The sequence below is a fragment of the Poecile atricapillus genome, chromosome 5 (assembly GCF_030490865.1).
Source record: "Poecile atricapillus isolate bPoeAtr1 chromosome 5, bPoeAtr1.hap1, whole genome shotgun sequence".
NCBI lineage: Eukaryota > Metazoa > Chordata > Aves > Passeriformes > Paridae > Poecile > Poecile atricapillus.
In genome coordinates this window covers 22,608,461-22,634,393 of record NC_081253.1, presented here as the reverse complement: position 1 = coordinate 22,634,393, position 25,933 = coordinate 22,608,461, and the positions used below count along the sequence as shown (strand labels likewise).

Below are 25,933 nucleotides of genomic sequence, written 5' to 3'. Positions count from 1 at the left end.
TTATACTGTAAGCACAAATCACTGAATTAGTGTATGACTTTAAGCAGTTACTTTGTCCATGATTCTTTGATTTTCCTATTTATACGTGATAACTTCTCCTACCAATTGACTTGATATTTATGCAAACTGATTTTTATTGCTGAAAATTTGTTGGTGTTCAGTGTTAGCAGCACCAGCATTGCTAGCTGTTGGGGTGACTGGGGCTGTACACAGACAGAGTGCAAACAGAGCTGGTATCCAGACAGACAAATGTTGTTTGTGATCTAACTTAGCCAACCAACAGTTTAATTTGCTCGAATACACACTGAATTGGGTACTTCTTCAAGATACTTATCACTCCCAATAAAAGTTTTTGTGTATCTTAAGGTATTTATTTCCTCCTAGAAAGGTGTAGCTACAGATAAAAATGTAAGTATACTCAACATCTAAATAAATGTTAGAAACATATGGAAGGACAAAATCTTCACTGAATTCTAGTCCAGCATTACTATGGAGGACTTGGCCAGCAGTTGGACAGTACATTAATCACAGCCTTGGTCAGAAATCTTCCCAAAACATATTGCTACAGTAAGTGTTCTTGGAAGTGTTTCATGTTGAGAATTTGCTTGGTTCCAATTTTATTCCACATGTCATTAAAGGGATTATCTCTCAAACCAGCAGAAATTTTAGAAACAAGAAAAAATAAAAGAGGCCTGCTGTAAAAGTGTAAAGAAAAACTGCATTGATGTTAATCTGTTCAGAATTGCAAGTACAATTAATGCCTGGGGCGTTTAGATATGCTAACTTAAAGCATGCCAATCCATGATGTTTGCAATTGTACTTGTATTATATCATGTCCTGAATAATTCAGCTATCTCTTATTTGTTTCACACTTAGTTCTTTCCAAGTTGGAGGCACTGCCCAATATATATAAAGAAAATGATACATAAGGGCAATAATAATTTTCTTTTGATGGGTTCCTATGAAAATTTAATTCTTAAATTCAGTTTTTCTACTAAATTAGTTTTTCAGTCAAGAGTAGTAAGAGGAACATAGTATCCCTCATTACTTAGATAGAATCAAGCATACGTTTATAGTTATGAACAGAAATTCTGTTCTCTGCTTCTGTTGAAAATCATCTCTTATCTTTTTCTCAGAACACTACTTCTCATTTGCAAATGTTGATGCTCAATTTTCAACTCATCCATCAAGAATTTTATACAAAAGTATTTTGCAGTTAATTTTAAGACATACATCTGAATCAGTTATTGCCCTGCTACCCAGGATTTTGGTGTCACTCCACACCGGTTTCAGTGATGAGTTCTGAGTATGTATAAATAGACAGTAATCTAATTAAAACCTGGGTTATATCTTTTGCTAGCTAGGAGATCACAGTGATCCTATTCTGCTTCCTGTATATGAATTATTGCTGGTCTTTTAGTTTTCTTCTATTAAAGATTGCCTCTAGCAGTGGCAGTAAGAGAACATCTCCTGATCTTCTGTGAGTGGACTCATTCCACTCTCTAATCTCTTTTGAAAAACTGTTTTCTGTTCATTAGATTTCACAGCGGTGGCACTAAAGAATAACCCTTATTAATTGTAGAAAAAAGAGAATCAGTGACACTTAAAATATTGTAAAAAATAAACTGTAAAGTTGTATACTGTTTTAGATAGAAAACAGTAAATTGGCATTGGAATGAAAGGACCACTTATCTCAAATCTAGGGTTTGGCTCCAAACTTACATTTTTTACTAACTTGCACTTCTGCACAATTCCCTACTTACTCTCACCTTCCTTCTGAAAATGTGTATTTCCCGTAAGCCTCCCTTTACAGCTGCCTTGCTAAGTCCAGTTTCAGTTTGACAATTGGGAAGAGTACTTCTAAGGCAAGTTATCTCTGTTATTAGCAGAGATAACTTTCAGAGAAAGTTATCTCTGCTAATCCACCAGTGTAAGTAATCCAGAATTTGTCTGGACATTGCCTCAATTATAGTTCATCTTTAGTGCCAAATCAGAGTCAAATAGTGTAAGTTTCATGTGGCAAAGATGCCAATGTTTGTATTTTCTTTGGCAATTTTTAGAATAATCCTTATGACTTTTGGCTACTGTGGATGAAGTTTTAGCAGAATTTTTTCTGAGAGCTGATTCATATGAAATGACGTTTATAATGTAAACTCACTCCTTGACATTTCTATGACTGTGATTTAAAAGGCTGGAAACAGCACCACTAATGGAAGCTCTCATTTCTGCATTTTAGGCTGACCAGATTTCTGGCTTTCACATAAGATCTGTTCTGTGTGTTCCTATATGGAACAGCACCCACCAAATAATTGGTAAGACTTTCCTCGTGGCTGTGTAATATTTGTACTAATATAAATTTAGTTCTATCCTTTTAATTCTATGTTCCTTTTTCTTCTTTTTCCCAGCTGAATATTGTTAAGAAGTTACAGTACCTAGGATGCATGCTAAATATCCAAGAAGGGATGTTTTGACTTGGATACTGTATGGACTTTTTCAGCTTTCCAGCTGTGCTGTTGTTAAGTTACATATTGTACTGAACTTTAATGAGATGAAAACAGAAAGTTGAACCATATTAGTGAAAATTGTTCTATATGCATTGATGTTTTCCTTGGGTTTTCTTCTTTAGTACATGGGCAACTGTTTCTGAAGTCAAGTGAAGTGGTCTTTTCCCTCTAATGATAACCTCTGGACACAGTCAGGGAAGGTTTACTGGAGGGGCTGTGGCAGTGCTCAGGGTTGCCTGTTGCAGTGGTGGTTGCTGGACCAGGATGTGACATGGTTTTAGGGGATCTTTGATAGCTCCACAGCTATGCTACACCAGCAGTTTGCCCTGTGTTATTACGTGCTTTTGGCACAAAAAGGCGTGCTTGTAAATAACCGTGCCAGATTCCTCTGGTAACTTTCCTCAGAAGGACTGACGTCAAAGCCATTGCGACTTACACTGTCAGGGCAAGAGTTAGATCCCTGTGCATTGTGGCTGTCAGGGAGAGCTGAGATCAGTAGTGCATTGCTGAAGGCACTTGTGTCATGCAGGATCTTTGAGCTGCTTTAGCAGAGATGACGTGGGAGTCTTTTAAAAATACGTCTTGTTGTTTATTGTGAACCGCGCATTATCTTCAAGAGGAAATAATCTGGACTCTTGGCAGCTGATTACTGTTAAAGTATTTTTCTAAGGGCTTATTGTAGCTAAATGAAATAGAAATGTTTGTTGCAGTAGAAATCAGCATTTGTTCAGAAAATGCATTTATTTCAATGGCTCAGTAAATTGATGAACCAGTCATGAGTAAAAAGGGGTTTATATACCCCGATGATGCTAAATTAACTATGATTTTAGGAATGAAGGTATTGATTCAGTAAATTGTATTGGTAACTCCACATTTTTAAGACAACTTGTGTGATTGCTGTTAGCAAAATGATCAAGTTCTTTCTCAAATAGATCTTTAACCTTTTGTGAAAAGCTGTGAGTAACTTTTAGATTTTCAGTACTAAGAGAGTAAAGAATAACAGCTGAAAGTACTGATATCAAAACAATAAAATTATTGCACATCTGTGTCTAATTATTTTCAGAATAAATATTTGCATTTTGCTTTTCAGTTTGAAATATGGGGTTTACATTTTACCAATGAATAAAACATTCTGCATTGTGCATGAATGAATGAAGATTATAATTCATATTAACTCTTTCTGAAGGGGTAGCTCAAGTGTTGAACAGGCTTGATGGGAAATCCTTTGACGATGCTGACCAGCGACTGTTTGAAGTAAGAGGCATTCAGTTCAACATTAACATACTTTTTCAGTAGCATTTGGTATTTCTCAGTAATCTGCTTCAGTCCACTTCAGGGATGGGGGGAGAATATCTTGTGGTTTGACATGAATTCTCAGTAATCCTCACTTAGAAGGTGGCATCCTAATTAAAACAAGTTTCTGGCATCTAATCTCTCATCTGGAGGCCAGTGACTCACCTGCATTCTTAAAATAGTCTGTTTAAACATGATTGTTCCTAATATTTCCATGCAATTTCTTTTAATGATTAAGCCAGTATTCATCTTTGTGCCTGTATTATAACCAATTCATAATTGACGCTCTTTTTTTCTCTTTTTAAATTTTAGGCTTTTGTTATTTTTTGTGGCCTGGGTATCAACAACACAATTATGTATGACCAAGTGAAGAAATCCTGGGCAAAACAGTCTGTGGCTCTTGACGTATGTGTACATCTTTGTGAAACCATTTTTGCTCCTAACTGTCACATGTAAAAGAGCCCACTATATTTAAAAATACTGTGATTATTTAAACTTCTCTAACCAGATTCAACAATATAGCACTGTTGTCTACTATAAGATTTTAAACATCATTTTAAATATTATCATATTAAAAATAATCTTGGTAAGAAAAAAGCCTGGAATTTTGAGGATAACTTTACAAATTTGTATTATTCCTACAATAATTGAGTGGTTCGAATGAACTTTCAGATCTTTCTAAAAGCACTATACAGGACTGATTAATCTTAAAATATCGCTCTGAGGAAAGGGAAACATCACTAAGATACTGGTATTTTAAATTTCCCATGTGATAAGAAAAGAAAATGATCTAGTTATCCCTAATGTGTGCATCTTTGCCTGTGTAACTCTTTTGAGCTTCTCCAGTACTCACCATTACAATAAGGATCACAAAAATAACATTGACCTGAATGAGTTATAAATTTCTTTCCTTTAAAAGAAACATCAAACCCAACTGAATTACTATAAAGAGGATTTATTTCTTTTCTTTAGGGTTTGAGATATTAATCTGCAGAGTGGGGTTGTATCCTGTGATGCACACAGGCCTATTAAAACTTTCCAAAGTCAGTAAGACAGTTGGTGTTAGAAATTCTAAGCCTAAGCGGCTATCTTTATTATTTGTATATATCTACCCATGTAGGAGGAAAAGTTAAAAGCTTATCTGTCCAGGTCTCCTGCAAGATCCCTTGTACTTTACATGTCATAGCCATGAATTAGTGTAAGCCTTCATACGTCCCAGATGTTTGTGCAATATGATACCTTAGAATGAATGCTCCTCCTGGTAAGAAAAACAAGCAGTGCTAGATGTCACACACAGATATATAGGGATGAAACTTGGCACAGAAGTTTGTTATTTGCTACTGAAATAAAAGAAAATAAAATTTTTTTGTTTAAATTACAGTTTCCTTCTTTGATCTAAAAAAAGACTAATAACCATATAGCTTACATGTAGAGTATAGATTTGATAAATAGCCATTATTCTTCAATGAAGAGTAATTCTTTCTAAACATGGGAAACAGCTTTTGATAACATTTGCATAAAGTGATGGAAAATGCAGGAGAAAAGTGCCGAACACTAAAATGGTATGAGATGAAAGACTGGGTTTTTGCTAATAGAATACTTAGAATACTTCATTAGTGTTTAGGTATTTAGCCATAATGGCAATGAATGGCACTTGAAAATTACATTGGTATCAGATGTAAAATGAATGAACTTGTATATATCATAATAAGATTCGTATCCATATATCCTGATACAGGTTTTCATATAGTATTCTGATAAGACTGACTAATGAATAGATGAGCAAAGCATAAATAAATGTTCAGAAAAGGTTGCCATGATTCCAAGCCAGGCTAAATACTTTTTTTTATACTAGGGACACAAAATTTGCAAATTATTTAAACATTGGAATAATAAATACTAAGGAAGACTGTAAAAATATAGAGGGATATAATGAACATAGATCAAGGAGAAGCTTGATGAGAATTTTGGTATTAAGTGTAATCTGTCATAGCAGAAGAAGTAATTTGACTAACCTTACCAATTTCTGAGAGAAGTTGCAATATGGTTGGACGTAAAAATAGATACTATTTGAGAAAGGACGTGATGTATAATCATACAAAGTAAAACGGGGTACAGAACAAATGAGTTTATGTTATTTATTCTTTTACAGACCAGGAATGAATTCCTGTTACTGTAAAAGGTGGCATCTCTAAAACTGATAAGAGTAAATATGTCTTGGGACTTACTGCCATGAGGTATTGCAAATCAAAGCCCTGTGAGACACAGTTTAGGTGTTTGTGTGAATAACAGAGACATTCATAGATGAAAATGATTTCAAAGTGGAAGTCTGTACCAAAGCTTTAGCACATCAGCAGGTCAGGTGTGGGCAGGAGGAGCTGTCCTTGCTGGGAGTGCTCTGGCTCTGGGAGCTCCCTCCTGGACCAGCAGCTCATCCCATGCACAGCCAGACAGACCATGGTGGCCCAGAGCCAAGGCTCCCTGGCCTTCTGCAGTGCTTGTTCAGTGTCAGCCCACAAGGACAGAACACACTACAGAGAAATGGCTGCATACTAAGAGGTAATTAGAGCAGGTGTGCAGTACTTTGTACATTTTATTTGATACTGCCATCTCCAGAATGTATTGAAGGGAATGCCAGATGCAGCACAGAGGTGCTGATATTTGGATGCAGCAATGTGCCACTAGTATAGGCATTAAAGCTTTTCAGTATAGCAAAAGGCATTATTAAAAGTCTGTAAATCTACTGTTATTTTTGCATTAAATTCTTTCTCTTTTGATTGTAGAACTTCAGGAGAACAATGTAGGAATCCTCATAATATTGAATTACTTACTGTTCATTATTCCCTATAAAACTCCCGGCAGTGTAACTGCCAAATGTATGCCTGATAACCTGTAATTAGCTATTACATGCTGTCAATCAGAACTGAATTATTACACAAATGCTAATTAAATTTGCTTTAAACATAATTGATTAGACTGCAGTACAGAGCCCTGATATTGCTACTTGTCAAGTGTACAAAAATGGCTTTTATCTTTTGTTCTGGGGCAGGTGTTGTCTTATCATGCAACATGTTCGAAGGCAGAAGTTGATAAATTCAAGGTAAGCTTTAAGGTTTTAATATACTTATTTCTGAAACTGTAACAGTAAATTAATATTTGTCTAGATTATATGAGAGAAGTTTCACATCATAAGCAGAAAATCTTAATAAAAAATTATTTACAATGGATATATTACATGTAAGGCTGTTAAGCAGGGAGGTGGAAAGTTTCTTTCAGAGGATAAGGAGCTGCAGTGGTGGGTGCACAGCAGCAAAGTCCCATTGTCCCAACACCAGCTACTGGCACTGCACGTCAGTGTTGGTTTGGTGGCCTCCTCACCAGAAACCATCACAGGGAAGTCCTACCACAACATAGGAGATGAGAGAGAGACTAGAGCAAAAGAAAGGAACTTGAGACTTTATTATAGCATGGAAGCTGCCCTGTGTTTACTAGAAAAGTGGAGCATTCACTATCCAGATTGTGCATAAGCTCAGAAGGCTGGACAGGAAGGTGAGGGATCTTCCAACTCCTGTAAGCAGCCTTGGCAGAATGTGAAAGTGATGTGTTCTGAGGGTAGCATTGGTAGGGACCAATAATTACATGTTCTCACTGAATCCTGCCTTGCCATGGCCTAGAAAGTAGGGGGAACAATGACCTTGAGCTTTCATCACTGCCAGCATTCCAGAGCCGCTTTTGTGATAGACTGTTTGTCTTTTCCTGCTTGAGGAGGCACTTGGGAAATTTGGTGATGCTTCCCTTGGCTGTGAGGAAGCAATGCAGGTAGAGGGCTCCTCAAACCTGTTTGGGAGGCTCTCATGGTGGGTATCACTGTTGATCTCTTGGACCCACAGTGCATCAGAGACTGTAGAGAGGTCTGGGAAGGAGATCTGGACTGTTGTGACCCCACACTGCTGGCATTCCCTGCTCTGGAGCCCTGGCATCTGTCTGGCTGAAAAATAGCTTTTGGGTGGTTATTTTGACATTTGGCTGTCAGGCTGCAACCTGTTTTCTGCACCACGGGGATGGCTGTGGTGAAAGGGGGAACACATGGCTGGCATGGAGCTGATACTGCTGAGTGATCTGGGCTGAGGAAGGGCAGCTCTTGATAGTTAATTAGTTTGTAGATTATTGCCCAAATGATGGCTGTGCCTGGTATCTGTATTGATACCTGATGATAGGGGTGTAATGTTCTCCCTCCACTGTAGTTACTGGTATGATTACCCACACTTGTGTATGCTGAAGATGAGATTACTGAAGTATTGCTGGAATCAGCATACTGGAAGATCATCCAACACTACAGGAAATACTTTTGTGTGAACAGTAAGTCGTATTTGTATTTGTGTTTGGCAAAAAGAACTTGAGAAAGAAGAAAGGAAGGGATAGAAGACAGGACCATCAATTTTCTGTTTTTTTTTTGTATTTCTATTTACCTTAGAATATGCATCTGTAATATACTTTCTATGACTCTCAGGATTCCATCAGTATCTTTGTATGTACCAGAGGGCCATAGTTGATTGCTGTCAGCCACTGAAGGACAACTCTCCTTCATAGTCTCTGTAGCTGATGTAACAGCCTGCTATGTTAGTTACTCTTTGGACTCAGATGCTTGTGTGATGAGAAGCTATTCTACTTGTTTTCCCAGGTGACTTCATTAATAGATAGACCAAGTAAGAAATATCTTTTCGTTATCCATTTACCTTGAAGGCATGTGACTATCCATTTAATGCCCAATAATAAAGTAAAAGGAAACAAAAAGCATTTATTCATTAATAATTCCAAAAGACGTAACTCCAAAAGATACATTTCTTATAAAGAACGTAGATTAGAAAATAAGGAACACAACCAAGCAATGCTTAAAGTAAGTCAGGCTATTTTTCAGAAAATTTGTCCCTTTTCTATATTTATGTCCAGTTGTCTCACTTTCAATTCCTGACAAAATTACTTTCAAGTAGTCTTTGTTAATGCTTTTACACCACTGGATGTAAACAAAACAAAAGAACAAAAACCCAGAGACAACCAGCATGTCTTGTGGGCCTGTGACACAGAGCTCACCCCAGAGAGGGCCATCCATCTGTGGGATGAAATTGCTCCCATCTCCCTGCTTACAGCCAGCCTCCCTGCTGAGGTCTCCAGAGGCATCCTACCCTGAAATCACTGCTCTTTCCCCTGTTTGTTAGATCGTTATATTTTGTATAAGCCCTTTGTTATATTAGGGTCATCTTCTAGACTTGACTGGCTAATAAACCATCCCTCCCTCTGGGGGTGTTTGGGGCTGAAAGTGTCCCCTGTCTGTGTGGTGATTTATTGGCAGATGTCAGAGCAAATGTCTGTTACGATTTACCCCATGTCCTGCTTCAGTCAGAGCAGAGACACACACACACACAGACAGGAACATCTAAATGAGACCAGTGCCAGGAGATCACTACTGGCTCCTGACTGACACAGCACCCAGCAGTAATTAATGACTTTGCAGTGACAATACATTTGAGTTGACAGCTTCTCAACATATTATCCCAAACATGCCATAACTGGACCCCAAGATCTTGGAAATAATTACATACTCTTGTAGTACAAGATTTTTCTTTCCCTCGTTGTAATCTTGTTTTTTATAGTCTTCATAAAATGTTTTTTTCATTAATTTTTATTTGCTTAGGATCTCAAGAATATTCTGATAAAAAGTGAAAAATTGCAAGTGTACTTGAAGTTTATTTTTCTTCTGGCTTTTACCAGTGAATTATTTTATTGCACCATAGAAAGCCTAGCAAGAGTAGTTAAAGTTGATTTTTTTATTTGAAATTTCATCAATAATTTCTTACTGTTAGTGGGTGAATTAAAAAACATACAAATTCACAAATATATCTGGTATCTTTTTAAGAATTAAGCATAATCACTGTGAATAGGTTCTGTAAAATAAATAACATTTATTTCTGTTTCTTATAATCCCATCTAAGAATTAATGAAGCAAACCCCAACTTAATAAGAAACCCCTAACATACTAAACCTTTTTCCAGATGTTTATCTGGGAAAAACTGCAAAGCATTATTGCTGGAGGAGCTGGAAATATACAGAACTAATTTTACAGTATGGAACAACAAAACATGAGGGTATGAAAATGGACCATGTTGTACAATTGGCTACTAAATGTTTTTAATTTTTTTTAAATTTTCAGGTTTAGATTATGATGGCTTCAAAAATATTTAAATTAAATATACTGTTAAATTCATACATAAACTGCATTTTTTTTTTTAGGTTTTCTGATATGTGCCATATTACTGTGATAGGTAGATTTCTGATACCATTCCTTCAGATACAGAAAGAAAAACTAAACTATACTTTTCATGGGCACTTGCAAGTTACACAAACAAACAAAAAATTACTTGGAGTGCAAATTTCTCTTAGAATGTCTGAAATCTTCAGCCTGATTTATCACAGTGCTTCTGCTCTCTTGCATCTACATAACTATGCTATATTCAAACTGAATTTTGGCTGGATAAGCTAAAGTAATACACCATTGAATCATATAAATATTAATCTTATTTTCAAAGAAGTTAGAAATAGCTATGATTTTAAAAACTGTGGCAACTCAGTTTTCCCTTGTATTTTAGACTTAAAAGACTATTGTGTCATTTCTGTTGTGTGCTAGTGCTATAAGCATTTGTGTCATTGGAATAGATAAGGCACTTGAAATCTGATTAATCTGAGATTGAAGCTATCCTATTGCATTGTGCTACAGTGCCAGGTTTTTTCTTACTAAAATTTGGGTTCTGCAAGCCTAAATACAGTTATGTGTTAGACAAATATAGATACATGAGTAAAGAACGCAGAATTGTGTCCAGGATAGGATATTTATAGCAAGAGTTACTGATTTATGAGACAGTAATGAACAAGTCCTGTGACTTAGCAAGCAGCCCCACAAACACACATCACCTTTAAATTTAACCAATGTAGTTTCCAAAGACAATATGTAAACACTGTCCTATTATGGGCAATGTACAAGAAGCTATTTTTAAGCAGCAAGCCTAATTGCGCAGCTGTCAATGGTATAAGCAAGATCAATATTTAATGACTATGATGCATTATTTATAGCCCTGGGAGAGATTCCCTTTTTTAGGTCAAACTGCACACAGGAGAGATACACAATGGAAAATAATGTATCACCTGCTTTACAGAACCTTCAGTTCAAAATGTAGCATGAATAACAATTTCTGCATTTCTCCATTTTGTAGCCTGAGGTGTGGCTATTTAAGATCTACCTTCACACAGGGAGGCTTTTGTGTCTTTCTTCAAAATACTCTTTAACTACAGAATGATGAAAGAGTTGAACCAAAAAAAAGAAACAACTTTTAAGACTGCTATTGTATATGACAATGTAAACAGTGGAATCCATGTAAGATAATGTATCTATGTGAATTTGATACTTGGCGTGAGTTATGTATGGTTGAACATTTGTTTTTCATGCCTTAAATGTATAACAATGGGCATCACAATGAAAAAAAAGCAATTTCTATACTGATTTTATCTTCAATATTTGAAACAACAGGGAAAGCATTCCTCGGCTATGTTATTCTCTGCTGTGATGTCATCTTTCAATTTAGAACTACTTTAATTACTTTTATAAGTTTGTAATTAAACATTTTTTAGTAGTTTATAGTAATTACTTCATAGTCTTCATCAGTAATGAAACTTCAGAAAGGCAATCTGGCCTTTGTTTTGGACCATTTATGAAATACTGCTGCTTTTTGGTGGCACTGCTGTGTCAATCAGTTTGGTACCTGTGTTTCCCAAGTGCCACTGCAGCAGCAGCACTGCGAGCCGTGTGCCCAGCCACGCGCGGGGGGAAACGCCGAGCTCTTCCCACGCTACGGGAATGTCCAGATTGGCCTCCAAGGCTGCTCACACACTCCCTTTGGCTGGCACTGAGCTTCTCCCTAGTGCTGTTCCAGCTGCTCAGGTTCCACTGGGAACAGCAACACTTGCATAAAAACTAAAGAAAAACTTTGAGAGTAACCAGGGCTTAAGTGTTGATAATGAACTGTGCTCCCTTTGTCCCTTTTGAGAATGGTACATGATCACAAGGTGTAAAACACAGTTTATTTCTCTGCTTTTCCACATCCACTGCCCACGTAAGAACTACAGCACCACATTAAGAGTTTCATAGTTCATAAAATCAAGGTCTTTATTGTATTATGTTATTTTGTATGCTTTGACATGTGCCTATGTCTTCAGTTGTCATGGAAATAAGAAGTCAAGAACACATTGCATACACTGAAAATAATAAACAGTGATAAAATACTGAGTGTTTATACTGGTTTCTGAAATGTGAGGTTGTCATCTGACTTCAGACAAGTGCTCTGTAGTTCAGTTTTTTTCCAATTTCAGTGAACAGGGAATGGCATGGAAAAGTGGAGTAGGGAAAGATTGTTCACGGTTTTCTCATAAAATGTCTGGATTTAGATACATTAAATGAAATTAGGGTGGAGATTTTAATCTGATTAAGAATCTCTCTTCAGCAAACTTGTAGTTAATCTATATGACCTATCAGTGTAGATGTTAATGAGTTAAAATGAGGAATTAGAAGAAAGAAAAGGCAAACTGAGACTGATCTTCTCTAGGTCAGGGAATCTCCAACATGCAGCTCACCAAAGCAGAAAAGAGTGCACCAGGGAGATATGTTTTTTTCAGTTCAAATAATATTCCCTGAGAATTTTTGCTTAATTCCTTTCATGAGGTGTCTTATCAGAAATAGTCAGATAAATACTGCATGTCAGAGACATGAGAGGCACCTTTCAGGAGTTACTTGTGGAGCTGTCCTGCTAGACTGGTGCCATGCTACAGTGCCTAACCTAATTCAAGGAAATTGAAAAAGCTAGTGAGAATTCTGAACTTGGTTTCAAAAACTTTTACACATTCACTTTTATTAAAATCTCATCATTTGAGTTTACTGGCTTCATAGGTAACCAAGATGAGATTAAACAGCTACAAAAGGTCACCGGGGGGATTCCTCTTGTAAAATTGCTAACATGGCCAAATTTATTTTTTCAGGTGAAAACATAGAGCTCCCAGAGTAAAATATTACCTTCCCTCCAGGGCAAATGGAATATGAATTTTCCAGGATGTTGTGGAGGGAAGGTTCACGAGGAGTACTTCAGCCTGGTGAGGCTCGAGCTGCCCTCTTGGGTCCAGCCAGCCCTGCCTGTTGGCTCTGGAGGAGTTCAAGGGAGGCTGCAGTGGTTGTGAGGACAGATCTGCATTCTGAATATTTGCAGTCTAATGGAGCAAGTTCCTTGCCCTTGTGGTGCCAAATCATCTGAGCAGGGCAGGGCACTGCTTCATGTTTTGGTTTCCCATTTGCAAAGTGGGCACAGAAATATTAAAACATCTGTGAAAGGTTTCAACAGTTCTGCTTTTGGACTGCAACAAATTTGTGTGATGCAACTGTATTGCATTTATATGATAAGCCTGCACAAAACCAGTTTATTTTCTAGTGTAGGAGATACATAAATCCTGTTTTAAAATAAACCTTTCTCTTGAGGAAAACTCTATATGATTTGGGAGAGTTAAGGTCAAATTCAGAAAGAAGCCTGGGGCTTGGAAGCTAGATAAAGCCCACAATTTTAATCATATACCCATGCCCAGACAACTTTTTCTGTTAATTTATGAGTTTAGCACAAGTCTTTAAATGAATTTTTAAAAGGGATAGTCTTCTTTCAGCAAGGAATAGATTCTGGTCTGGACTGCTTCAGAGCAAGGGCATTGCAGAAGTCAATAAGGAACTTCTGTGGAAATTTTTAATATGCAAAAGCAAAATATATTTATTTCAACATATTTATGATATGCACAATAATATTTGGATTCATTTACACTGTAGGTTGAAAAGAAGGGATCTTAAATGTTATGATTTAAAAAAAAAAACAAAAATCAACATTTATATTCTAACTGCAAAGACACACAGTAACAAGAAATATTAAATAATAAATGACTATTTCCAAATAAGCTACTTCATAGTTGTACCAGAGCTTAAATCTCCTCATTAAATAACTTAAAAATTAAAAATATTTTAATAAATTAAAAAACCAGAAAATTAAAATATGTGCACTATCAAAACAGTCTTTGTACTAGTTGCTTTAAAAAGCCTCCAATGCTGAAATTGGTTTCAATTGATCTAAATAATTCTAATTATTTCTGCTATACTCTAATATTTACAGTACTTAAAAAAACATTCCAAGTAGTTGAAAAATATTACTGACTTACTGCCTTTAATAGCGGCTGTTTTTCAGTTTCTTAGTAATTACGCACAGTAATACAGCGATACTTAAACAACAGACACTTTCAGCAGAGGACTAATAAAGCACTTAGGATTATTAAGTTGTCCATACTGAAAAAAGCATGCTGCTACTATGCTGCTCTCAGATACTGGATTTTTGTTATTCACATGGGAAAGCTTGTGTTGCTTGCATCTGTTTCCATAGGCAAAACCACAATTGGCCCAGGTCTTGAAAATGCTTAGAAAAACAAGTTAGAACAAGCAATTGTTGGAACACAGCATTGCTCCCAAGTGAAATGGGATGATTTATTACCCAACAGACCTGTTGTCTGTCCTTCAGTCTGATCAGTCATCATTGTCCGTAAGAATCCCTTGTCAGATGGAAAACATCAAGGAAGAAACAGAATTCAACATTGCTGCTATTTAACCAGCAACCATGCAAAAAGTGGAAAGGCATGGAATACATTTGAATTACCATTCAAGCCAGAGGGATATCTAATGGATGATTAAAAAAGAAAAAAAATACTGACACTTGTCAAATAATAAAGTAGTGTACTTCAGTCAGTGACAGACTTAGGAATTTCTATTTGCAAACATTTTCAAACAGGAAGAAAAGTTTATCTTGCAAAGACTCATGCACTGAAAGTGGGCCAGCATAATTCAAAAGGTAGTTCAGTGAAAGAAGGTAATTTCAGAGTTCCTCAGTGTGACTTTATCATGGTTCTTTTGCCACCAATGAGGAGCAAATTATTCCCCACACAGCTGATAAGACATCCCTCGGGCTGGCCCTGTATGTGATAGCTGACTCTTCTGAGACCTGCATTCCCAACTGTTCCAGAAAGATCATTGTAGTGTTTATTTTAACCTATGAAATAAAGAAATTTTCAAAGAAATCTATAAAAATGGCATAATAGTTTACATTTTAAATTATTCCTTATTTATCTGTGCTTAATTTCTTCTGTAGCCCCAGCAGGCTGAGAATTATAACTAGGAATTTTCTGGTTAAAAAATCAAGTTGCTTTGCATACTTAGATAGAAACCTTCTAGTTGGCATTGATAATATCAATATTAATTTTAAAATTAAAAACTTAGTTGTACTGAATTTAAAAACAGGATATTTTTTCCCTTAGCATATACCCTACAAATGGAAAAAAAATATTTTTTCTTTGTTCATTTCTGCCTTTATGCAGTGTTCCAGCTGCAAGCAGTTGTTTGTCATAAATGTTTGCTTGTCTTGATTTTAAATTATTAATGGCAATATTTCTACAGGCTTTCTTTTTTCAATATTTTACAGCGAGAAAATGTCCCCCAAAGGAAGAAGGCAGTGTCCTTTAAAGGCTTTTGATATTTCCAAGGAGTTGATATTAGAGCTAGAGCCTTTTTACAAGTAAAACTCTCCAAAGAGTGGGACACGTTTTTCTGAGATGAATCTGTTTGGCCACTGGGTGCCATCCTTGCTCCACTCTAAGGATGATCGCCAAGCAGCGTTTCTGTTAAGCCATAAAATCCTGAAAAAATGTAATGCTAGTGCAATTTCACACCATCATAATTTCTGTGTGTGTGCATGTGGTAGAGTATGTTCCCAGCACAAGGCAGCGTGTCTTTCTTGCACTGAGAGACTGGAGAGAAATATCCTGATGGGTTCAGCCATGTTATATTCAGCAATTTTTTTACTTTTTTTTTTTTTAACTCCTCCATCAGCTGGTGAGAATGAGGCTGTGCTGAAAGGGCTGTTCCCACACATGAGCTTGTGAGTGACTGTGCTTCTATACAGTATTAACTTAGGCTCTGGGCTCTTTTGAAAGAAAAAATTCCCTGGATGCACACTTGTTTTCTAGATCAGTTTGGGATTTATGGGCCTGGGTCATCCAAGTAAAACATTATCTAGCCTATATTATGTACAAAAATATTTGTAATTGTAGTCCTGTGTAGGTTCTTTACTACACTCTTTCATTGTCTGCTCAGGGTGGCATCAGCTACTGGTTTAGTGTGGGCAAAATCCCTGACAGAGTAAATTTAGTTTCTAAGACAAATTGTGTTAGTAGTTTTATGGGTTTATTCTTTCAAATTTGAACTGCAAACACTTTACATGTATAAGAAATAGACTATAGCACACACACCCCATCATAATCTGCCTGTGCATATAACAGCCTGCTTGGTTGCTTCGGTGTAACTCACCTACCCCTGCTTTCTCTGCTGCCACACAGCTGTGTGTGTTCTGTCCCTGCAACAAGCTCGGGGCACACAAAAAACCCCAGCCCAAAAATAATTAAAAAATCAATTTCTATGTATGGCCTTCATAAACTCTACTGTTAAGCTGATTCCAGTATCTACTTGTGCTGCCTCTACTTTCTCTGAAGGAAACCTGTTGCTGTGAGTGATAAGGAAAAGCTATAAGCAGCATAATATATACATGTATTCAAAACATGAATGTCAAGAAACAAGTGTTTATGTCTGTATTGCAGCCTTCTACCTCAAAGTAGTGATATATGAAAGCAACTTTTGTTTAGAGAAAATTTATTATTAATAATAATAAATTTATAAATTTATTTTAGTAGTATGTGGGTAGTAAATAAGGAGCTAAATAAATATAAGATTGAAGTGCCTATTATTTGTTTTTTGTTGAAAGAATGGGATCTGCACATTTTGGGTTTTGTCAAAAAGCTTGTGTTGCTGAGGCTGTGAGTTGTGTGTGAAGCAGAGGTGGTGCTGCAGTGCAGGGTGCTTGGGCTTTCTCTGCTGGGCGGCTTTGTGGAAGAAGGGGGCAGTGGAGGATGTACCTTCTGCTCTGGGGAAAGGAGCTGGGCTCAGTGTTCAGCCTGCCCTGCAGAAGCCTCACATGGGGTAAGCCCTGGCTTGTGAAGCTGTAGCGAGATGAACCTCTGAGTTTGGGGAGAAAGCTCTTTGGGGCAGCCCTGAGTGCTCCTAGGGAGTGATTTATGGGTTCAGAATAGGATGGCTCGATTTCTTTTAAACATACAATCAGAACTTGACAAAAAGTAAGGAAAAACAGACAAAAACATACTTTAAGGAGAATTATGGAAATGTTCTCTGTAGGATTCCTGTAAACGTACATTTTAAGGTTGAAGGTATTGTCAATATTATTTACTGTCCACCTGACAGTATTCTGCTATAGCTGTCACTCTAGCAGGTCTGAAATAGGACTTTCTCCCCAGTGGAGCAGTAACCCCTCATACATTTGCATAACTTTCCCCACCAGCCCCTGTACTGCCAGCCTGATTTGTCACAGCTGCTCAGAAAGAAAATTCCAGTAGCTCCCAGGAAATCCCATCCAGTGCCATTGTGCCCCTGCAGCACCACCATGGCCCCAAGGTGACACGGGACTGGTGGTCCTGCATGTTGGCTTTGGTGCACTGAGATCTGCTGGAGTGTGCTGGCATCACAGAAATAGTGTGGTAACAGTGCACGTGCCATTGTGGCTCTGGGGGGACTTTGGGGTGTTCTGGATTTGGGGGGTTTTTTTAGTGTCTGATCTTGGGAACCCTTCACTTTTTCCACATGCTCTCTTCCACTGTGTGCCCAACTGAGAGTTGCAGGGCACAGTTTGGGCTGTTTGTCCCCAGATGTGTGAGCTCCCCACTATGCCATCACATCATGTCCACCGTGAGAAGAACCTGTCTCTACTCCTTCTACCCTTAATCGTGTTTTTCCTCTTCTCAGGCCTCAGAGAAGGAGCTAGAACTTTCCCTCCACTTTCTGGGTTGGAAAAGGCTACATCGTATCCCACTTTCCTCACCCTCCCAAATTTACAGGCCTGTGGAGAGGGGGGTCAGTCCACATTACCCATTCTGCTCTTCATGGGAGTAACAAAGCTGACTTTTTGCCACCAAAACCAAGTAAACCTTTGTGGGAAATGGCAGCCTGACACTTTTGTAGTGTAGAGAAATAGTTGCCCTAGGTTTGCTGCTTGTGTTTGTTTGAAATTCTGAAACAGAGACTGAATAGACCCTTTTGTACAAACTTCTCATCTGCAGTGATGGTCATAAAAACTCGACAGTTGCTAGCCTGCAGTATGTGACACACTGGTTCTTTCCTAATCACCATCAGCCAAAAGGACGTGAACGCTCCACAGCGCGCCTTGGGAGATCATTGTGTCCAATGTGCATGCCCTGTAAAACTCCAGCCCTAGGCTGCTGTGGTTATGGACTTTGGCCTTAAGAATAATAGATGCCTAGACCATTAATTGTTTTTGTTTTATGCCTCTGTTCTTTTAAAATCAAAATTTCTTGTTCCTTTTATAGGCTGCCATATATTTTGTTTCTGTGTACTAGGAAACAACTCTAGCATCAAGGGTTGATTTTTAGTAACATAAAATAACATCTTTTGTGTCTATTATAGTTTGTAACAAAATTTTATGTCATGTTTATCTCTGAAATGTATTATTTCTTTTTGATGGATCCAAATTTCAAAAAGCAGTATGTTCAGATAGGATTGACTGTCTGATTAGAAATATTCAAAATGCTTTTTGCTTTTTAGCTGTAATTCTGGGGCTAGCTTTGGAAATAGCACGTGTAACGCTGTAACGACATACCTTTGCTTGCCCTTTTAAAATGAAAATTATAAAAGACAAATCCGTTCCTCAGACACATACTAGTTTATCCCAAAAACAGAAGGTAAATACTTTTGTCCTAAGCCCACAATGCACGATAATAAAAAAAAAATCCTAAATGCTATATTTAATAGTGGTATATTGCTTAATGGCTACTTTTCTTGTTCTGATAGAAGAAGCAGATTAAATCTTTCCTAATGCTGTGAAGTTTCTCTTATAATTAAAAGAAATACGAGCACCACACTAAGCAGTAGTTATACTTGGTAAATGGTCAAACCAAACACAACTTTTGGAAACAAGTCCAAATACAACTTTCTTTGTTCTATGTTTCATGTCTAAAGTACATGTTAAGCTGTTCGTTTGCCATTCAAAGGTGGAGCAGTTGCATCACATACATGTACACGCTTCAGCTGCAGATCTTGAAGCTGGATGCACATGCTGCATTATTCTTGGTTTACAGATGTGAAACTTTCACTAAATCAAGGAATGACCTTTTCCAGCAAAGGGCTCAGACACCTACTGTTGGACTTGGGACAGAGTTTGGGCGTTTGATTTCACAATTGCAACCCTCTTTTTATCTGTGGGGTTTTTCTGGGGAGATATAAAATACACAAATCCTGTTCCACCATGCCTTTCATCCAACAACTGTTTGTATATAAGATATTCACAGAGACTGGGACATCGAAGGAATCTGGTAGATCAGCTGCAAAGTGTGTTTATCTGGCAGCATGAGGTTTCCTTGAGGCAGGGACATAGGACTGGTTGGTCTCAAAAACTCTCTCCAAACTAAGCAAGGCTGTGTTTCTGGGTGATTTCACTATTGAAGGCAGAGCAATGGTCCTGTAATAATCATGTTAAAAAATTATTAGAATCAAAATCAAGAGGAAAATGCACATATTTAATTACTGTATTTTAATTAGTAATTAGTAATTTCCATACCACCCACCTTTACAGTAAATATTGTAAAATTCCCTTTTAATGCCACTGTCCTGCCTCTGCTCCAGTTGGTCATTGAAAAAGAGGTGCTAACTCAGTGTTGTGAAGGGCAAGGAGTTGCCATCCGCAGTCTCCAGTAACAGATGGAGGCCTTTAAAAGCCAGTTTGCTCTGGGCATTGAACATGCCGGAGCTGCAACATTTGATTCTTTCTCTTTTGGAGAGAGTAAATGTGTCAGACTGGAATATAACAGGCTTTGGTCTTCCATGGCTATGAAGAAGTACAAAATATGTCCACTGCTGCTAATAACTGACTATAAAGATAAATTTTAAAAGATGCCTGCCTGCAGCTATAAATATAAGCAAGTATTTTAGAAGCCTTTATATATGAAAAGAACTTTTCACAAATAAAAATCTTTGCCATCAGAAAATGATGTATTCTAAATGGCTTCATGGAATCATAGAAGGTTATATGAGAGATAATGAAGGCATCACATTTAAATATTCTTCACTTTGATACTTTCTCTTCAGCTTTTGATGATCATCCTTTAAGGTTTTTCAGATCCTAATCTTCTGAGAGAAATTTGAGATGAAGAGATACTTGAAAAGGCAATTTTATTTCTTCTGTGTGTTTCATGTTGTCTGGAGCTCCTGTTTCACTCCAGAGTGTACATGAGGTCAGATCCTGACCTGCTATTCGACTAGTATGTGGACTCTGGACTCTAACAGTGCCTTTGGGATTTAAGATGTACACCACATAATTTTGCCATCCTTTTGCTACATTGGGATATGTATTTCATGAGCTATCTTTATATGTGTTAGATATAATCAAGTTTCTTGTTACTTCTTTCCATCAGCCTGGCAGTATTTTGATGAGGAAACCTTGCTGATCATTCCACATGCCACTGTAAATAAGGCTAAAAAAGTGGACTACATTCAGTAAGGGGAAGTTGCTGTTTCAGAGCAGTTCTGGTATCACATAGGAAGGAAGCTGAGTATATCAAATGGCAGAATGTACCTTATTCTTAAACAAAGCCATACTAATATACTTATCAGTATGTTTCAAAATACTTTCTTTGCATAATATGCACTGTCTTAACCTCACAGGTACTAAAACTGAAGTAGAGAAATTTTAAGATGACATGGCAAAGTAGGATGTCAATGTTTTCTGTGTTTAGCTGGACTGCTACCATGGTAGGGCACATTTTACAAAGGAAGAATGTTTTTGGAAGAACTCGACAGCTTCTTTACATCTGATTTTATCACATTATCAAATATGGATACAGAAGATTGTAAAGAATATGCTACTAGATTACTTAGTGCAAAATCATTTAGTAAGGCTTTATTCATCCACAGGAGCCCAAAGGCTTATTAATACTGAACCAAAAATGTTATTTTTCTGTTCCCATAGGCTATCTCTTTTATAGTGGCCAGAATTGTGCGGTGAAAGGCACTTTGATGTTCCACGTGTTTTGACAGTAAGAGGGTCATTAATGACACGACCTTTTGTGCTGGCTGATGGAAACTAAGGCTCAACCAGTCCCTTGTCTCTTACCTGTTCACCAATAATAAGCAGGCTGTGATAGAATTTATGTGGTAGAAAAGAGCAATGAGGAAAGGAGAATCTGTCTCTAATCTGAATGGTGTAAAAAGGTGCTTTTCCTCCTTCCTGTATTCATTCCACCCTATTCCATGCATGCCTGAGTATGGAGTAACCACAGATCTTATCCTTATGCTCATTTGGAGGCATGACATCCTCTTTTTCAAGCTACCTATGACTGACAGTATTTTCCTTGGCAACTCCCAAGTTTGTATTTTATTAGGCAAGACCAGTTGCCTTCTGTGTGTTCAGCCAAACCTGATTCCTTTCAAGACAAATTTTTGTGTTAGCACTGGGGGTATGGAAATGTCACCAGAGGAGGAACATCTGGCTTTAACTTACCATAAGCTCATGGAAGAGTCGTGAATTTTCCTCAGGGTTACAAAGAGCATTGAAATTGCTTGGTTCACAGGGTAAAAAGATTCCAGAGTAAAATGTTCTTATGTGTTTTTAGAAAGGAGAAATTCAGCTTCCAAATGTTAAAAAACCCATAGCATTTTAAGTGATTCTAAATCACTGCAGTGCTTTAAAAAACAATTTCACTGTAACTTGAATTTTAATTGCCTGCCCTTTCCTTTTGCTGTCATGGTTCTTTCCTCCTCTCTATTTTCCTGAAAGAGAGTGTTGTTATTGCTGTTTATTTTAAGAAATCCACTGAAATTTTTCCTGTAGCCCTGCAAAATTTCAGGGATGGCTATGTTTTAGTATTCTGCATTACTAATATTTTTTTATATCTCTGTAATTAAAAAAAAAATGAAGTTTTAATGACTGTTCTCCTCTAAACCCTGGACTTCTGCATTTCTAGCCTAAGAAGCTGAGGATAGTCAATGCCAGGTGCAGCTAGAATATTGCTGCAGCCCCACAACATATCATTTTTTTTTAACATTATTCAAATTAGGCTCTGCACTCATAATTCTGTTGTTTCCTTTATTGCTGTTGTAAAGCAAATGGTTCTTTTATACAAATGTTATCTCCTGGCTATTAATTCAGCAGTTATTTTGGATTATGGCACTCCTGTTAAATTTAGGAATGTAAAACCTCATAAATATTTAAAAGTTTCAGACTGACGTGGGAAGAAATCGTTTCTGACTTGCTTTGCTAATATCCTGTTGTTCGATTTATAATAGATTTGGAATATATTGTTATTTCTCCACTGTTTGACAAATGGGAAGACAATTTTACTTGAGCAACTGCTTCAAGTGTTCTACCTTGAATTGCAACAGGCTGATAAAAGTGTTGGTTTCCAGAAAAAATAACAAGGAAAAGATCTGTTTTTCTTTAAGAGGCAAAAAACTCTGAAAACATTCATTACATCCCACTTCAAAGTTAATGAAAATGCAGCAGTAGCTTTGTAAAGATTGTTTTGATAAACAATTTCAAGAAGGTCTACTCACAATCAAGGGCTTCTCTTTCAGCTTGTTATTTAAGCTTTCAATTAAGGAGCATGATTTATAAATGTGTTTCTTCCCAAAAAGAGATTATATTGAGTCTTATTTCTGTCCAGTGAGTGTGTTCATAGAGTTAATATTAACATCCAGTATCCCCCAAGTCTTTGAAGAATAACTGAATTATTAAAAAGTCATAAATTTTGTAAGATTGCTGAAGGTCTGGACAGCACAGTCTCTGGGACAGCATTCCTGCTTCACACCTAACCATATTTTCTTTATTTATTTATCTTGGAAGTATTGACATAGTTTTTCAGATCTTAAAGGGTGTTAAGATGTAACTCCTGTTGGGATCATCTAGAAGTATTCCAAACATTTTGGTGTTTACTCAAAAAAAGATGTCAATTGATTCAGCCTGGGTAGGTATGTTAGCAGATAACTGAGTGTGCAGCTAACAGAACTTGCATTTCTGTTGGCATGCTCCAAGGCTCTTAAGCTGTGTCCTGGGATGACACTTCACTTGATGGGTTTGCTGTATTTCTTGTATCAGTTTAACTCCTTGGCACAGTGCCTTGACTTTCTGAGGTACTGGTGTGCTCTACTGGGTATGGAACCAAAAAGACTTTTCTTCTACCTAGCTCGTAAGTTGAAAACACAATGTTAATACTATTTTATGACAGGTTTACACCATCTTCTCTTATGTGGTATAGCTAAATCTCTGCATAAAGTAATTATTGAGGTGGCACGTTGTCTTCAGCCAAAAGAAGATTTTACATCATTTCATAGTCTATTTACATTATTTACATAATGTTCATTAACATAATTTCAGTCATTTGTAGTTAGAGTGCAGTATTTCAAAACACAAGTTTTCAAAAAGGAAACTATGAAGCAGTCACATAGAACCTGTAACAGTCAAGTTGAACTTTCATTGCAGTTGCATGAGCTAATTGGTATTTTATGCAAGCGTGTAACTGGATTTTCCACAGCTGTTTCTGTGTGATTTTAACTAACTCAGCGTTGTCCAGCTCATAGCCTGTGTGCTGGATCCAGCCCCTTTGAGAGGCTCCTACCTGACCCATCACCTTCTCACTGCAGGAGAGGGGTCAGATGCTCCTTCAGTGAATGCACCACCTGCACCTGCCCTCTCTAGAGGGATGAGCAGCAAGTCTGCAGGGGTGTAAGGAAGGTGAAAGAAGCCTGGGAGGTTTGTCAGCGCCTCTGCCCAGCTCATGCAGGTGCTGCCACTGAGCGAGCCACAGCACATCTGTGTGCTCAGCTAAATACATCAGCCTGTCTGGCACACATTCCTGTATTTGTGTGTGCAAGAGCAGCTCATTCCTCCCTTACAAACAGAAGTCCCTGTTACACAGACAAAGCAAAATGTAAGGCTTTTGCTGTTGCTTTATTGACTTACTATATAATCAGCATGTTGAAAATTAAATTCTTTTATTTTCCTTTGGAGAGTACTTCTGCTAGACATTTCTTGTATTCCTCTTTCTCTGGTTCCTTGTGTTTGTAGTGAACAGTGTAAAGCAAAGGGCACTTGTGTGCTTATGATTGTGAAGGCATTTGGATGAAGAAATTCTGCAGAGCAGTATATTTACTTTGCATTTCTAAATGGTAGCAATTAAAACTCCCAGCTTCTGGCTATCCAGATGTTTCTTGCATTACAGCACTGTAATTTGCATTGGAATATATTGGGTTACTGCAGTGGCTGTAAAGTGGTCAGCCTTCAGTCTAAATGCTGTATCTGGGCTCCAGTTGGGATGGTGAACATATTTCCTGCTCATACCAGGTTCTTCTTCCCACTGTTTCCACACTCTGTTAGCTTGACATGTTTGTGTTTCTCAGATGAAGACTTTTACTGTTCAGCATTTGAATCAAGCAGGGGATGTATTGGCAGGTCAGAACTGATATACAGTTTGTTTCTGGTAAGAGTGAAAAAAAGGAAAAAAGACTGAAGTTTTGAATCAGAAATTTGCCTTTGGCATTTTCAGGCAGCAAACATCCCTCTGGTGTCAGAGCTTGGCATTGACGATATCCATTTTGATGACTTCTCACTCGATGTGGATGCCATGATTACTGCAGCCCTGCGGATGTTCATGGAGCTTGGAATGGTTCAGAAATTTAAAATTGACTATGAGGTAACCATCTGCGCTGCAAATATCTGCTGCTTTTGTCTTGGCACTGCTCTGTCCATTTGTACACATTTAGTAGCCCTGCTACGAATTGTACTTTTAATTTCAGACGCTGTGTAGGTGGCTTTTGACGGTGCGGAAGAACTATCGAATGGTTTTGTATCACAACTGGAGGCACGCTTTCAACGTCTGCCAGCTGATGTTTGCCATGTTAACTGTGAGTATCCCGCTACTCAGCCCCACAAGAGCTTTTACTGACACATCGCCTAACCTGTCTAAACATTTTCCAGCTTTCAATTTCTTTTCTAGTTATTATGCCACTCATTTCCAATAGCAAAGCAGACAGAACATACTCAACTTAAGGCAGCACATATTTGGCAAAGCCTTATAGTGTTTTAGTGACTGTGATATCATAGGCACATTAAAGTGACTGAAAACAGATGGCAGTCTTGGAGTGCTCTTGTTATTACAGATCTTGATCTTACAAAATATTTTTCTTTTGGAAGTCTTTGATTTGACATTTATTTCAAACTCCTAATTGGGAAGTACAAAACTAAGGATTACAATCCCAAAGTATTTATTATGTTGGTATTTATTATATCTCCTTATCCAGCTTCATCTAAATAGTTTTAGAAGGTACTGCCTCAAAACATTCGAAAATTACCTTCCAGCATCGTGATCTAAGTGAATCTCGAGTCCCCACTGGACGCTGTTAACACTTAAGGATTTTAGTAGCAGTGATCTCCAGCAGTACCTGTAGCTCCTTTCAGCATACAAGTACGTTCTGCTGAAATTTAGGTACATTCTGCTGGAAGTACCACTGCTAACATACTAGAACAAGTATACTGCTCTCTCTCCCTACCCCACAGAAACCTCACTGCATGAAACAACCCTTATTTGGCTAGTTCATTCTTGTAAATGTACCAATAAAAACTCAGGGGTCCTGGATGCCAGAACTTGGTGTGTTGGGAAAGAAAAAAAGACTCTGACTTCTTCTGGCTTCACCCCTAGCAGGTGAAGATGTTCTAGTGCTTGGTCCATCCCGGCAGGGTGGCCGTGTTTCTGTGAGTGTTGCTGGAGGCACAGTGAAGCTGTGACCGTGAGACAAAGGAAAGGAAGGCGTGCAAAGAGAACGGCCACCTCTTCCTCCGGGCATGAGGCTGCTCAGCTGTGCAGAATTAGCACTGTATCAGCAGGCACCTGCT

The 25,933-nt window shown here is 37.7% G+C and overlaps 1 protein-coding gene across 1 annotated transcript in view; it reads left to right on the top strand.

Moving 5' to 3' along the window:
- Positions 1-25,933, top strand: part of PDE11A (phosphodiesterase 11A) — a 105,714-nt gene that overhangs the window by 46,866 nt on the left and 32,915 nt on the right. Inside the window, exons 7-12 of the mRNA XM_058840508.1 lie at positions 2,237-2,312; positions 3,691-3,758; positions 4,110-4,202; positions 6,847-6,897; positions 24,588-24,734; positions 24,838-24,945. Of these exons, the coding sequence (XP_058696491.1) occupies positions 2,237-2,312; positions 3,691-3,758; positions 4,110-4,202; positions 6,847-6,897; positions 24,588-24,734; positions 24,838-24,945 (543 nt within the window). The remainder of the gene's footprint in view (positions 1-2,236; positions 2,313-3,690; positions 3,759-4,109; positions 4,203-6,846; positions 6,898-24,587; positions 24,735-24,837; positions 24,946-25,933) is intronic.